General features: G+C 43.0%; 1 protein-coding gene across 1 annotated transcript; it reads right to left on the reverse strand.

Moving 5' to 3' along the window:
- Positions 1 to 486: 486 nt before the first annotated feature.
- LOC135697205 (uncharacterized) lies at positions 487 to 5877 on the reverse strand. Its single transcript, XM_065216835.1, has one exon. The coding sequence runs from the start codon at positions 5875 to 5877 to the stop codon at positions 487 to 489; it is 5391 nt and encodes a 1796-aa protein (XP_065072907.1).
- Positions 5878 to 16289: the final 10412 nt, after the last annotated feature.

Here is a 16289-nt window from a genome sequence, read left to right on the forward strand (position 1 = left end):
ATACGACATGGAGTGTCGTGAACCGCCAATTTGCCCCAAATGGGGCCATACTTAGCTGAGTTGATCTTCAGTGATCGAAGCGATGGCCGCTAGCGAGTTGATCCATATCTGTCAAAGAACAACAGCGATTGGGATCCAAAATTCAATATATGATAGATGAAACGTAACTTAGGTGTCGGCCCCCTCGGCAGATGTGACTAGAGTGCCACGGGATTGCCAACGGTTGCCCCAATGGGGGCATGCTTAGCTTAGATGAAATTCAAATGATGAAGCGATGGTGTATTCCGGAACATGATGTTTCCATGCAGGACTCGTGTTATGGATGGACACTGTCGAAGGAGAACGCATCAGAATGTTCCCGGACATACAAAATAATTGAATACATAACTGTAGGGTTGCCCCCAGGCAATAGCGACATCGCAGATATCGCAGGATGCCTAAAGATGCCCCAAACGGGGGCAGAAATACTTAGTTCAATGTGATGCATTATTGCGACTCATCGGATTGATTATCGCGGATAGGCAGAATACAAATCTTGGAAATAGCTCGCCGAAAATAACCATGCTTCGTGTTCACGGTGACAACTCTAACGTTTCCGTCTGGACCGGGGTGGATCTCTGTCACGCGTCCCAGCTTCCATTTGAGGGGTGGAATGTTGTCCTCCTTCAATAGAACCATAGCTCCGACGTCCAGGTTATTCCTGTGCCTTGTCCATTTGTTGCGACTCTGGAGGTTTGACAAGTAATCAGTTGACCAATGCTTCCAGATCACCTGACTGTAGCGCTGCACTTGCTGCCATCTGGAGAGCCTACCCTCTGGTAGCTCGAGAAGACTTGGCTCGGGTACCGCAGTGAGTGGACGTTGTATCAAAAAGTGTCCTGGAGTCAGCACTTCTAGGTCACTTGGATCGTTGCTCAAGGGAGTCAGAGGTCTCGAATTAAGGCACGCCTCTATCTGAGTCACAACGGTAAGCATTTCGTCTTGCTTCAGCATCCTTTTGCCGATGACCTTCCTCATGTGTCCTTTCAGCGATTTAACCGCAGCTTCCCACAAGCCACCAAAATTGGGTGACTTGGCCGGTATAAATTTAAAGGTAATCGAATCTCGAGCAGCTTCAGCGGACAATTGTTGTTGAAACTGTTGCTGCTGAAACATGCGGTCTAGTTCGCTTAGCTGTCGGCGTGCTCCAACGAAATTGGTCGCATTATCGCAGTATATTTGATCCGGCCTTCCGCGCCTGGCAACAAATCTCCTTAGAGCGGCAAGAAATGCCTCGGCCGTAAGGTCCATTACGACTTCAACGTGGACGGCCTTGCAGACCATGCAAACGAACAGACAGACGTAGCATTTTATAGGAGTGCCCTTTCGAGTTGCAGGCTGCAATTCAAACGGTCCACAATAATCGATTCCCACTCGTTGGAAAGGTGGCGCTGGCGATACTCTTTCAAGCGGCAAATCTCCCATCAGCTGCTCGTGAGCTCGTGGTTTCGCTCTGAAACAGTTCATGCATTCGTGCGTTACCTTCCTCGCTAGGTTTCTGACGCTCAATGGCCAAAACCTTTCACGAACGCAGGATATCATCAACTGCGGTCCTCCATGCAGCAATCGATGGTGGTAGTCAATCAAAATTAACCTTGTCAATGGATGTCGGCTATCCAAGATCATCGGGTGTTTTCGCCTTTGCGAAATTGAAGCATTTCCAAGTCGGCCACCGACGCAGATTGTCCCGTCGATCATCACAGGATTCAGATTACGAAGCTTCGATGATGGCCTGACCTCACTCTTTGCTGCAAGATCCGATAATTCCAGCGGGAAACATTCCGATTGCGCTAACTGCACTAGAACTAGCAGAGCTTCTTCATGTTCAGCGGCTGTTACAACCCCGAATCTTTTCTGCAACTTATTTCGTGGTTTACAATTAAAAGAAAACCGGCGTAACCAAGCGGTCAGACGAACAAGGTTTAATAGAGTCGAACGTAACGTGAAGATCTCACTTGGAGGCAGAATCTGTAGGACTGCTGCCACTAGCGGTTTCTCCTCCAGGATCACCGAATCGAACTGCTGATCTGGAACCTGCGCGTTAACTGGCCAGTACTGTGTTTCCTTCTTCAGCCATTCTGGACCATTCCACCACAGAGTGTTGCTCGCTATCTGAGCTGGAGTGGCTCCTCTCGAGATAATGTCAGCAGGATTTTCGATTCCCGGAACATGATTCCAGATTCCACCCTTTGTCACATGTTGTATCTCTGATACACGATTGGCCACAAAGACCTGCCATCTTGACGGATGTGATGAAATCCAACATTTTACAATCGTAGAATCTGTCCAGAAGTAGGATTTGGCTGCTATCATCATGCTGGTGAAGATCGATTCATACAGATGGGCTAACAGTAATGCAGCAGATAACTCCAGCCGAGGTGTGGATTGCTTCTTTTTTCTTCTGTTGAGGTCCTCCAACGGCGCAACCTTTGATTTGGCCATCAGTAGGTTGACCGTGACTTCTCCGTCCCGGTTCACACACCGCAAGTATACCACAGCACCGTATGCTTTATCGCTTGCATCGCTGAATCCGTGGAATTCACATGAGATTACATCTCTTCCGAACCTGATCCATCGAGGAACAGATACAGCATCCAACTCGCAAAGATTGGTTCTGAACTCCAACCATCGGGACTGAAGCTCATTGCTTAGTGGTTCATCCCAGGAGTACTTCGCCTTCCAAATCTCTTGGAGAAAGAGTTTTCCTTGGACTACTACTGGACCAACTAGTCCGTAGGGGTCGAAAAGACGTGCTATCTCGGAGAGAACAACACGATGCGTGATTGGCCCACCTGGCCTCCAATCCGGAACCTTGATCCACAGTGTGTCCGTAGCCGGCGCCCACGTGAGACCTAACGTCTTCACAGTTGCCTTCTCATCTAAATTCCGGAATTCTCGATCGTCTCGCAGATGCGAGGGTATTGCCGCCAAAATCTTCGGATTGTTGGAGTTCCACTTCCTAAGGTTGAAACCTGACCCTTTCAGAAGCTCCAGGACCTCCTTACAGAGCCGTTCGCCTTCTTCAATGGTATGCGAGCCGGCTAGCATGTCGTCAACATAAAAGCTCTTTTTGACCACCACTGAAGCTACGGGATAGCGCTCTGCTCCCTCTTCAGCACACTTATTCAGGCAACGAGTGGCAAGATAAGGTGGAGATGATGTACCGTACGTTACAGTTGTGAGCTTGTATGTCCGCAATGGCTCCTCAACCGAATCTCTCCAGAATATCTTATGCAGCAGCTGATCCAGTTCGTGCTGCCATACCATCCTGTACATCTTTTCTGCGTCTCCTACAACAGCATATTTGAACAATCGGAACCGCAAAAGGATGCTTCGTAGTTCATCTTGAACGACAGGTCCCACCATTAAGACGTCATTCAAAGACACACCCGAATCCGTGGAACAGGATGCATCGAAAACTACTCTTAATTTCGTAGTAGTGCTGTCTGGTTTCAGCACTGCATGATGCGGTACGTAATATTCCGGACCAGATTCCTCATCGTCATTTACTACCTCCGTCATATGACCCATGGACAGGTATTCGTGCATGAAAGCCGTGTACAACACCTTCATTTCCTGGTTGGCATTCAGCCGTTTCTCCATGGAAAGGTAACGTTTCTTCGCTATCGCCTTCGATTCTCCCAGTTTTTCCAGCATGTGCTTCCTTTTCGGCAGCGTTACGCGGAACTTCCCATCAGGATCTCTAGTAGTCGTCTCTTCAAAGATGGCTTCACATGCAGACTCCTCGATGGATAGACAGCTCTTCGTGTGGCATGATTCTAATTCCCAGAATTTGGCTAGCTCCTCGTAAAGTTCTTCCGTAGTCACCGACGACGAAGCTACCGTGCTGTAGCTCACGATTGATGTTTCAGGAATTCCCCCGGCAACAATCCATCCCAGCTGCGTATTTCGCAGTATTATTCCCGAATTAGAGAGCTTCCGCTGGGCATTCAACAGAAGATCGTAGAAAATTACTGCTCCCAAAATCACATCGATGTCTCCGGATTCATTGAAGGCTGGATCCGCAAGAGTTATTCCCTCTGGGAGATTCCAGGACGAAACATCGATGCTTTGCTGTGGCAGGTTTGACGTAATTTTTGATAACACGTAGAACTTCAGCTCACACGATACATACGATGAGGTACACGATGAGACCGTTGCTAACACTGCTTGCTTACTAACAGATGAACAACCACCCACTCCTTTTACAGGCAGATTTTCCCGAAGCCGTTGGAAGTTCAGCCTCTGAGACAACGTTTCAGACATTAAGCAGATCTGAGATCCGTTATCTAACAAAGCGCGTGCAAGAATGGTGTTTCCGTGACGATCACCGAGCTTCACGATAGCGGTAGAAAGTAGCGCAATGTTTGAATGATGGTGTGTTTTGGATGGTGTTGCAGTGTGGTGTATTGTTGGAGTATTGGTGGGAGGTGGGCGTGCATTCTGCGAAGAAGTACTTGGTGTTTGTGTAGACTGTGGGTTGGGGAGCGAAGTGTTCCGGTTTTGGGCCTGATTGGATTGCTGTTGTGGTAGATTCGCGGCTTGAGGTCTCTTTGGTAAAACTTGGGAGGAGGGCTGACTAGAAGTATGCTCCTGATTCACTGGACTCACGTACGGATGAAGCAGATAATGATGATTCTGTCCGCATTTGCTACACGTAGATCTCGAACAATCCATAACGAAGTGCCCTGATCGTAAACAGTTCAAGCACAATCCAAGCTTCCGAACAATCGCCTTCCTATCGATGACCTTCATCTTCCCAAAGCGCCTACACTGTTCAATGGAATGTGTACCACCGTTGCAGACTTGACAATTTCCATTGGATGACACTGCAGCGTGAATCACTGGGTTCTTGAACGGTCGTTTGAAATCACTGCTTCTTCGTGCAGACGTAGACTGCAGGATAGCACAGTGTTTCTCCAGGAACTCCACCATGGACTTGTACGACGGAATGTCCTTTGAACTATGATGCGTTTCCCAGTGACGAATCGTATCGTCATCCAGCTTCTGGGAAAGCATGAAGGCTAGCAGAGTGCTCCAATCGTTAGTATTCTCTCCTAACTTCTCCAACTGTTGAAGGTTGATTCTGAATGTTGTTAGGACATGGTTCAGCCCCTGGAAGCTCTCGGATTTCATTGGTGGAATCGAGAAAATTGTCCTCATATGTTCCTGTGCGATGAGCTTATGATTCTCGTACTTAGATTCCAGAGTAGCCCAAGCAAGATTGTAGTTCGCAGCAGTGACTTGAATCTGGTTGATTTGTAGCAGAGCGTCGTCCTTCAACGACGTACGTAAATAGTTGAACTTATCTATCATATTCAGTTGGTTGTTGTCGTGTATCAACGACTTGAAGTTGTCTCGAAAGTTAATCCATTCAGACAGCTTACCAGAGAACGTAGGAAGCCTCAGTTCTGGATACTTCATCCTCGACGGCTGGCAAACCTCGACTCCTGGTTGCCGTTCAGCTACAACTCCAGAGTTTCCGACCGACTTCGAATTTAGTTGCTGCTTCAATCGGAAGTACTTGTTTTCAAATTCCTTGAAAATCTCCTCGTTTTCCCTCTGACGTGCCTCAGCCATGGACACATGATCTGTAGATCCTTCGCCAGTCGCATCCTCAGCGCCTTCATCAACACCCAAGTCATCAGTGAGAACTTCGATTTTCACCCGCACTTCACAATATTTATCGTACACTTCATCTAATTTCTTCATACGAAACTGCACTACACCTCTATCACGTTCTTCTTCGTACGTTGATAAGAACTCTTCAATGTTCTCCAACGTAATCCAAGCATGACGTTCCTGCTTAACAAGCGCTCTCAGATCAGACACTGGCATAATTACTGGATTCAATTCACCTTTTCACTGAAGCACAACTCACTCCCGAGACCTCAAGCGACCGAACGAATTGACTGACGACAGGCCAAAATTATCAAAGTGAATTAATCACTTTCCAGCAATCATAAATTGTGCCTTCAAAGGCAATAAATTATCAAACCGGAGAAGCCCAAACACGTTCTCCACAGTTCTACTGGCTCAAGTATAATCTTGCATACAATTTTATGCTCATCAGGAGCTTTGAATGCTTCCACCTTCAGTAGAGCTTTCACTGGCTGGCGCAAATACAAGCCAAGCCAGACCACCTCAACCACACAATCTCGCACACACACTGTACTTATCTGATTTCGATGATCTCCAGATGTCCACCCTGGGCCTTGGGTACACCCTTTCTCTTCGACCAGGGTCACCGCCCGGTCAATCACTTCACTTTTCGATTGGCGTCACCACGCCAGCAGGACAAAGCGTAGACCAACTAGACGCTACTGGTCTGTTGTCTGGTAGTTCGATGACCGGTATCGAATCCAAGCGACACGCACTATCACCGAACGCGTTTCTCACGGGTCTGGCTAATCCGGCTCGAAGGACCAAAATGTTGGGTATTTCCCCGTTTGCACAATCCGTGCGCACCCGCGAGTCACTTGTTCGGACTAAACACTTAATAAACCCGGTGATACGATCAAGAAGAACTATATTTTAAAACGCACTTATATCTTGACGAAATGGACTGTAATTCTTTTTATGCACGACGTGATCACACGGTCGATCGGTACCGTCGGCGGTCGATGGGTAACTAAACGAACTACCTATTGGTGATGCTGTAAGAGCGTATCACTGATAGCTTATTGCTCTCGGCTACATACAGAAGGACGGTCGGGCGTTCGTGGTCACTCATTATCAGATTCCTTACTCTACAGTGATGCACACAATTATTGATCTAACTTTCCCTAACAGGTGTTTTGAGAAAAAAAGTTTTAAAATATTCCGAGAAGAACTTCAAGGATATTCAATTCTTATGACAGTTCCAAAATATTTCTGGGGAGAATTCAAAGAAAATTCTGCGGATAATTTCTAGTGCATATTGCAATTTCAAAAAGAATACCGAGAAAGTCAAATTTTGAGTGAAATTCCAAAGAGATTTTAAGCAAAAGTTCAAGCGAATATCGAGGATAATTTCTAGCTCATTCAGTTCCAAGGTGTTTTGATAAAAAATCGTTAAGAGTTCTAAATATAATTCCAGTGGACTTCTGAGAAGAAATTCAACGAGCTCTTAGGAGAATTCTAAAAAAATCCGAGAAGAACCTCAAGGATATTGAATTCTGAGGACAGCTCCAAAGGATTTCTGGGGAGTATTCCAAGAAAATTCTGCGTATAATTTCTAGTGAATCCTGCGAATAGTTCCAAGATAATTCCGAAAAGAATGCCAAAAAAATTGAATTTTGAGTGAAATTCCAAAGGGATTTTAAGGAAAATTTCAAGGGAGTACCGATAATTTCGATCATTCCGGGAATAACTTGTTTTGAGGTAAATTCTCTGAAACTCTAAGGGAATTTGTAGGGTGGGTGAGCCAGTAGTGGAGGTACTAAGCCAATTTATCAATTAAAAAATTAATATACGATATACACACAATTGTTATACGTCAATCTATAACTTTCAACCTCTATTTTGTTAGAAAAATATTACATTGTAAAAAAATTGCATAAAATTTTAGAAAGTTCGAACTCCATTAATTGGAACACTTTTCCAGTAGTTGTGGTAGTTGCTAACTTTGGTTCCTATATTAGTGGAATGCGTTGGTTTCTTATGGGTTCCACTATTATAGGAACACTGCCGCAACTATAGGTGCAAAGAAGTGAAAATCTTAAGGAAAATTAATTATTTTAAGTTTGAAATATGCAAATATGCTTTAATTAAGGTGAGCTACCGATGAAAAATAATCTTATCCGGATCCTCCTCACTATTCCGGCACAACCTCCATACCGCAACTATAGGTACACCACTATTACTGGAACACCTATCCTAAATCAAAATGTCTGCGCCCAAAAAATCATTCTGCGAAGTACCCACCGTTACAGGCCTGCCATTAGGGTACGGCCAGGGTAGACGCGATTCGCGACGCGACCAATTCAAATTATTATCTTATTATTTATTATTATTCCTTGCGTCTCGTGTCGCGTGTCGCGTCTACCCTGGCCGTACCCTTAGTCTGCCCTGAGGTTGGGTTTCTACCGGTAAAATTAAACTTGACGAGTGGTCCTCTTCAAAGGCGGTGCTTAAGCCAAACTCTAACGTACAAATTTGAATTACTGCGGAAATTGACACGGTGGTTCTCAAAATTTGTAACCGAAATTATTTCAAAAATCTCATCAAATATCCAAGCAAAAAAAAAAAAGATTTTCCACAGTGCACATTGCTCGAAGTCATGCTGAATGATGCTCGCTGCAGCCGATGCCGTGTCACAGAAAACGTACCGTTCACCATTGGCTCTGATTTCCCGACTTGTGCTAACTCAAGCAAAATCAATCCGTATTGAGACCTGCTCGCTTTTCCCCTTGTCACCGATGCTGTCAATACCCGCGAAATTTCCCAGAGACTTCACTGTGTCACGTCGAGTGTGTGAAACTACTCCATTACTGTTCTGCTCACGATGCAGTGCAGCACCCTAATTGAGTACAATGTTGAGTCAAGCGCTTATCTAGCTGGAGACAATTGTTAACGATCTTTGTTCTGCTAGAAATAGACACCGGGAAGGGACCCTAACAGATGGAACGGTTTCCATTACAAAGTGTATGTGGTGGAGGTATTACCTTTTCATAAGGATCTTCCAATTGAGTGAATTTTCAGAAATATAAAATCTTCCTTATTCTCTGTCATCATCGCTCAAAAATTATCTCCAACCGAGCGAGTAAATCTATTCCCCGTCTCAATTAAAAAGCGGTAATCAGCACGTGTGCCACGGAGAACTAAAGATTTCCAGCATTACTCCTGGTTGCTTCAATTGCACCAAAGCACAATTATTCAATTACAAAGCTCTTCCTAGTTGAGCTCAGCACTCGGTAGCGTCGGCGTCTCCATCTTTTAGTGCCAATCGCGTAAACCCATCATGCAACTTTTGCTCCAGCTACGGCGACGACTCAGTCTGTCGTAGAGACTAATTTTTAATTGCAACTCATTCGGAGAGCGAGTTTTCCCCCAAGGAATGGCGATGAAAATTTCAGAAATTATTTTCAAAGTTTCATCCTCGGACGGGTGATGGTAGTTCTTTTCCTCCGTCCACCAGGAATGGACGGTGGAGAAACAGTTTGAAACGATGTCGATGGACGAACATCAGGGAGCCGTAAAAAAGTGAAACTAACTGCTGGTGCTGGTGCAGTGCTCTTCGAGGGTTGTGAATTTAATCTCGTTGTGCTCTCACGGTGGAGCAATTTTACTGCAATGTCACTGGAAATTTACTCGTTTTTTTTTTGCTACGCGTTTCGTTTAATCTCGCATCCGTTTTGTGAGGCATGAGGAAAAGCTGAAATTCTTGCAATCTGAAACTTTGTCTTCATGAGCTCCGGTAGAGATATTGTGCTGATAGGGAATGAGGCAAACATCGACGATTGAATTCTATGCGACACATTAGGCTGATGAGTTTACTCTTTGTACTGTGAGACTGCTTTATAGGAGCAGATTTCATCACGTCTCGGAGCATCTTATTATTGGCTGAATTGTTAATTTATTGTGTTATTAGGAAAACCTTGTGCTTGGAGCAGGGTTGTCCTGCTGAGGAAGACGTGGTTCATTATAATTTCACTCTGAGACCAACAGGAAATTTAAAATTAAAGCCTTGATTGTACTTTTTGGCATATAATGGTATTTGAGTCACTTCTGCGATTTAGTATATTACATACGTAATTTATGAAAATAGAAGTTCTCATCACCACAAACAGCTTTTCATATCACACTTTTAAACGAGCTTTTTCCGGCTCCCAACTTAGTGTTCTTGAAGCACTTCCAGCTTTCTATGCCAATCAATGCATTTATTAGTCAGTCTTGGAGATGGGCCACAGGTAATCCGGCTTCGTTACCGTATCATATTACATATTAACAAGGTGTATCGATACTATGTTTAGGTGGGCTACTTTTTAGTTGGGCTCCCGTTAGTAGGGATGTAGCCCACCTAAATCGAAGTCAAACGTCATTTTTGACAGTACACAATTAGACAGTGAACAATTTGAATAGTTGCTAAAGGATTGTAATGGTAATAAACAATCGTTGTATCCCTCAACCAATTTTCAACTTGACAGCTCAGCCCAACTAACGAAAGCCTTTCACTAAGTGAACTACAGGTTTAGCCCAACGAGTGAAAGTTGACTGTATTCAACTAACAAATCTTTGATTTGTTGTCCATTGATTTGTTTTCCGTCGATCTTGTTTTCCGTACTGAGTACCAATGCTACTGAAGCTACTCCGGTAAGGAAACTTCCACACCTGGACCCTACCTATCGACCCATCAACTCATGGACCGGGGACCATCGGCTTTACTTCCCTTATTCCTCAGAAAATCCCGGTGGTGCCGGCCTTTTGGGGTAAAATTCACACACACCATCGGCGCCGCTTCAATTAAAAGATGAACGACATACAAAGCTCTCTAAATAATGTCTTGTTTTAATCGTTCACATTAAATGTGATAAAACCTTGGAAACATCTATTTTCCAAGCCACTGAACTAATGATTTACCACCATTAGGATAAAACATCCTATGTGACAAGACTATCATGCCTCGTAACCATGTTCCAGTCGCCATAAATCAATGGAGACGAATGGTAGTCTTAAAACAAAGGAGGGCAGAGCAAAAACCCAAAACTTAATAACTTCAAAAAAATATAACTCAAAAACTAAAAAAAAAAACACATTGCTGAGTTTTTGATATCTTGTGCAAAAAAGCCTGAATTTTCAAGGAAAAATAAAAAAAATATATATATATTCCGCCCTCTGTCTACAAACCATGAAAATCATTAAAAACAAAACAAATACAATCAATGTTTTTCAATACACAATCCAAATATTTAAATATCAACAAGTTTAAATTACCTGTCATTTAATGTTTTGATCTTTGAAATCGGCTTAGTGGTTCAAAATTTATGATCTTTTAAAGCCATTAAAAAAAAAAGTATTTTTTTGACCACCCTAACATGAAAATGGTCACCCCAATAACAAAAAAAAAAAAAATACGGGTCTTATATTCTGCGTTTTGCTATGGAATGGCTGTATAATAATTTGCCAGGGGGAACGACACTTCATGATTATCCCTTTTTACCCAAATCTCTCATAAAATTTCCAACTTGCACAAAATTTCAATCCATCATATTTATTCCTTCTATGTCCAACTGATCACTTCTGCATCCACACAAATTATCAAGCAAAAAGTGCAGTTTTTCGCAGTTTTCAGATCGAAGCACTCTGCCATACTCACAGTCAGTAAATGAAGCAACACCAAGCGGATCATGGAGGTGACGGCAACACACATCCACTTCCCAGACTCAAACCGATCGAATCCGACGAAGAAGAGCAACCAGGCGGCGGTGTGTGATATGTGGTATCATAGAAGATGCCACTGTTGATTTTGTTCGAACTGCTGATCCTAGGCCCGAGAAAAGCCTCACCGGATAATGAAACCCCCTATGCCAAACAGGTGGAAAAGGATTTCAACGTGCAGGTCGTTTTTGACGTAGACTACGTCTTACGGGACGGTACAGGGGGTGAATCTAAAATCTAAAATTGCAACCGTCACAAAAGGTGTTGGGTTTGTTATCTATAGATGAAATTGAAATCCAAATACACCAATCGATAAAAGCGGACTAAACGTAAATTGCACGCTTCTAGTGTTGGGAATCGAAATTTTTTTACAGTGGTTTGTTTACACTGGTGTAAGTTTGATCAAAGTAGTCGAACGCGTTCAAAAATAACGTCAAATGGAACTCGAAGGAAAAAAAATGTGCGCAAGCACCTGGAAAATCAATAGAGGTCTGGTTAAATTGCTGAAGATGCCAAAAACAACAGTTTGTCGAGTGCTCAAAACCTACAAGGAAACTCTGAGTGTAGAAAGGAATCTGAGGACCCTGAAACTGGAACCGTGGATCGTCAGCTGCGAAGCAAGATGCTGAACTGCATTAAAGCCAACCCCGGGCTTTCGGTCCGAGATGTGGCCAAAAAGTACAACGCCAACTTTCAAACGGTGCGGAACATCCTTGTCAAGGAAGGATACAAGTCGTACAAAGCCAGTAAACATCCGAACCAGCACATAAAGCAGAATTCTGTGGCCAAAAAGCGTGCAAGGCTCTTATCGTTTTTGCCGACAAGTTCGTGAAGAAGGCTATGATTTGGCAAGCGATTTGCAGTTGTGGCCTGAAAACGGAACCTTTCGTCACATCCTCGACAATTTCAAAGCAGCGACTTCGACGAAGCGGCGGGGAGTCAAGGACATCCAGCAAATACGGGCAAAATGGAAGAAATGCGCTGATTCCGTGTCCGTTTCCATTGCTCGGGCGCTGATGGGGTCCATCAAGAGGAAGGTGCTAGATTTCGTTCGAACTGGAGAACTTAACCAACTAATGCCGTTACTTTGAAGTTTTAATAAATGTACTGTAAAGCAACCATTAATGGACTTTTTAAACTTATTGAATCACGAATTACAGCTCTTTTTGTGCGTACCATTTTTTTATGCAGCCTTTAGGAAAGATTTCTACGAATCTGCTGAAATAAATACTTGTCCAATTTTTCCTTTTTTTTTTTTGAAAAATGTTCAAGCCAAAAGAGTATACTGGTATAAAAAAAAATCCAACCCAGTCATCATGATACGAACGAAAGTTTCCAATATCTTGGCAGCCAAATAGCGTCGGACGGCGGGACCAAGAGCGACAGCGGAGAACACTCAAAAGCTACAGGTCTTCATCAACCGATGCCTGCGGTATATAATTCGTGCCTGGTGGCCTCACAACTGGATCTCGAATGCCGAGCTCCATCGTCGATGTCATCAGAAGCCGATAGCAACAGAAATTCGAGAGCGAAAGTGGAGGTGGGTCGGCCACACACTTCGACGGGGCGGAAACGAATTCTGCAAGCAAGCACTGGATTGGAATCCGGCAGGACATCGCAGCAGAGGCATACCCAGGGGCTCATGGCGGCGGTGCCTCAATAAGGAAATTAAGCAAGTCGATAGGAATCTGACCTGGGCCCAGGTCAAGGCAAAAGCGAGCAACCGCCCAGGATGGAAGTCTTTTACGTTGGCCCTTTGCACCGCTGGTGGTGCACAGGACCCTTAAATATAATAATAAATAGTCATCATGATAAAGTACCACTTGTTTGCATAGCGTTCTACATGAAATTGTAAAGTTATAGAACGGTGCCGTTAACAAAATGAAATGTAAATAATTTAAATGACCAGACTATTTTTTTGGATCAAAGGAATTTCGAGATGAATTTAGATTTTATAATGAATGTCAGGGATAGCACCAAGGTATTACAGAGAAAACTAAAGGGAGTTTTAAGAAGACCTCTTAGAGATTTTAGGTGAATAAATTTAGAAGTCATCTTTGACAGAAATATTCCATTTTTTGTTCAAACCCGTTCAAAAAAGAGAGGTAAAACGTGGTTTGTGGTTAGTTAGACGGAAATTAGATCAAGAACCCTACTACAATTTGTGTGCTCAATCATACAGACTCGAGAAGATTTAAAAATCTCTCATCTGATCACCTCAAATTTTTCAACGTCCTACCTACCACCATCATCCAGTACTTTGATGGGAACCGGGCTCCCAGCCTGGTCGTCATTTGTGGTACTCTCACTCATGGCAATTGACCACAGGTAATCCGGCTTCGTTACATAAAAGTTCACTTAACTGACTGACAACAACAATTGTACACTAAAAGGCAATACACCACTTCATCGCTAATATGTACCATAGAGATTAGTGACGTTTAACGCATGCACACTGGCGGAAGCAACGCCGTGTAAAGTTGCTTATTATTTTCCTCTGGCTAACCTAAAAAATGTATGAAAGTAGACCTGTCAAAATAAGTTTGACATCGATTTGTTATGTATTTTCCTCGGATATTCACTAACACACTCTCACATATCGCACAAATACAACCGGACGTGAAAATCTCAATAGTGTGTTTACTCTTCACACGCAGCTTTTGATTAACAAGCTGTATCGATCCTAGGTTGCCTAGCAAGGCACCTCATTGACAGGCTATCTAATGCCATTTTAGTTTGAAGCGAACCCTCACCTGGGTTGTAACCTAAGAGCTGTCAAACTGATAGTTTCAACGCCAGTTACCAACCTAGGTTCACCACCAAGCAACCTGAAAAACGACTAGGTTCGAACCCGAATTTTTTTCGAGGTTCATCAGTTTCATGCATACCTACATTCAAAACTTATAGTATGGGAAAAAGTCAAAAAGGTAAACAACAAAAAATCCGTCCGACAGAAAATATTGCATTGTTATGAACTTCTATATAAATTTCTACCGTGCGATGGTATTCGGGCCTTTTTCGGCCCAAATGCGCTATTCAAATGACTGTATCTCTGAAGCCACAAGCTCGATGATCTTGAAATTTGATGACTTTTCCAACCTTCTGGTAAAGTTTCAAAAGTTTTGGAGCGCATACAGTGTCTCAGATTAAAAAAAAGTCACGCGCCCGGCTTCTGGGTCTTTTAGGATCCAATATTTTTGAGTGCGATTTTAAATCTAACTGCACCAAGAGGAGTGCGAGACATCTAACTGCACAAACCTCATTTTGCCATTTAAACGGTCAGAATTCCATTTGGTCATCATGGCCGCACGGAATCAACTACAATCCAGAGGGGGTCCGGGAGAATGGGAACCGGCTGTTCTGCGAAAATATGATGCTGCGCCATATGTCATTTGATCCATATGGATTGGAGGCGAACCAGCCCAAGGCTGAAAGCCTCCTTAATAAAGCTAAATAATAATAATAATAATGATCCATATGGAGAAGTAATCTCCAGAGGATCCAGAACATTTACGGCTGTCCAATCATGAAAATCAATCTAAATCCTCGAGATTTTTTTTTTTCAAATGTCGTTTTATTTTACTTGAATAATTATACACGATGTGTAAACATTTTTTGGACCATCCATGGCCTCACGCTGGTCCTCTGGAAAATCCGGAACATCCGTTAACAGCCAGACCGGAACATCCGTTAACAGCCAGAAGCCGAGGACTGAAAACAGCGTATCGATTCATGTTAGCATGATTGGTTCATGCCATTGTAATGATCTATTTTTGTAATTTAGCTACCATTCGATAGATATATAGGAATCTACTTTGAAATGAAATATAAAGTTATCTGATTGGACCTGCATTTGGTCAATCGGATCGAAAAAAAAAACTGTGACTCCTGAGCATAATGCGTATCGATTCATGTTGGCATGGCTGGTTCTCAGCAATGCTTCCATCAAATTTTGAAATTGAGCCCTAATTTGAAAGGTATTGGCTTTTCAGTAAAACAGATAGGGAATTGATTGGACTTGTAGTTGGCCAGCCGGACCGGGAAAACTAGTCAGAGGATTATGGTCTGAAGCAAGGTTGCAAAGACTCATTTCAGCTAAAATAATGTTTTTCGGAATAATAAAACCAAAAGATGGTATGATGGCATGTTTTACTTGTAACTTACAAGAAGAGGTTACAAAGTATGCATTGGAAACATAAAACCTGTAAATTTTGCTTTCTATGAGTCACAATCAGCGATTTGCTGATCGCTGAGTGAGTGAGTGAGTGAGTGAGTGAGTGAGTTTGTGAAAAATCGCTGATTGTGACTCTCATGAAGTGAAATAAACAGGTTTAATATGTCAAACACATTCTTTGCAACCTCTTCTTGTATCCTGCCAATTCAAAATTTGATCATGGCATCTAATTATTTCATAATTTAGAAAAACATTGTTTTAGCTGAAATGAGTCTTTGCAACCTTGGTCTGAAGATTCCCGGAAAACCCCATGTATGGTCAATTCTTAAAAGTCAGCCTAGATATAAGAGATTTTTTGTAAATTGCATAGAATATTGAGCATAGATGAAATATGCAATCGTCAGACCGATTCTGATACTGGGTGGCCAGAAAACGGTTCTATGAATATGTCGAATCACTGCAAGTAATGTCAATTTTTAATTGTGGTACGAGATAATGCGGTTTTGTTGAACTGTATACAATTTTCAGCAAAGATGAAATATGCAATTACCGATACCGATTCTGCTTCTTACTGTTCATATTCTTCAAGCATATGTAATCCTCCTGTTGGATTATGCCTTCTTCATGGTCATAAACTAGCTTGTAATTGATGGTATCCATTTGCGTGCGTTCAAATAAATTTTGGAAAATAATGGCAGCGGACTCAATCAGCAGCGAG

Source organism: Ochlerotatus camptorhynchus, unplaced genomic scaffold (genome assembly GCF_037179485.1).
Source record: "Ochlerotatus camptorhynchus isolate MF236.1 unplaced genomic scaffold, CSIRO-AGI_Acam_v1.1 ptg000068l, whole genome shotgun sequence".
Taxonomy (NCBI): Eukaryota; Metazoa; Arthropoda; class Insecta; order Diptera; family Culicidae; genus Ochlerotatus; species Ochlerotatus camptorhynchus.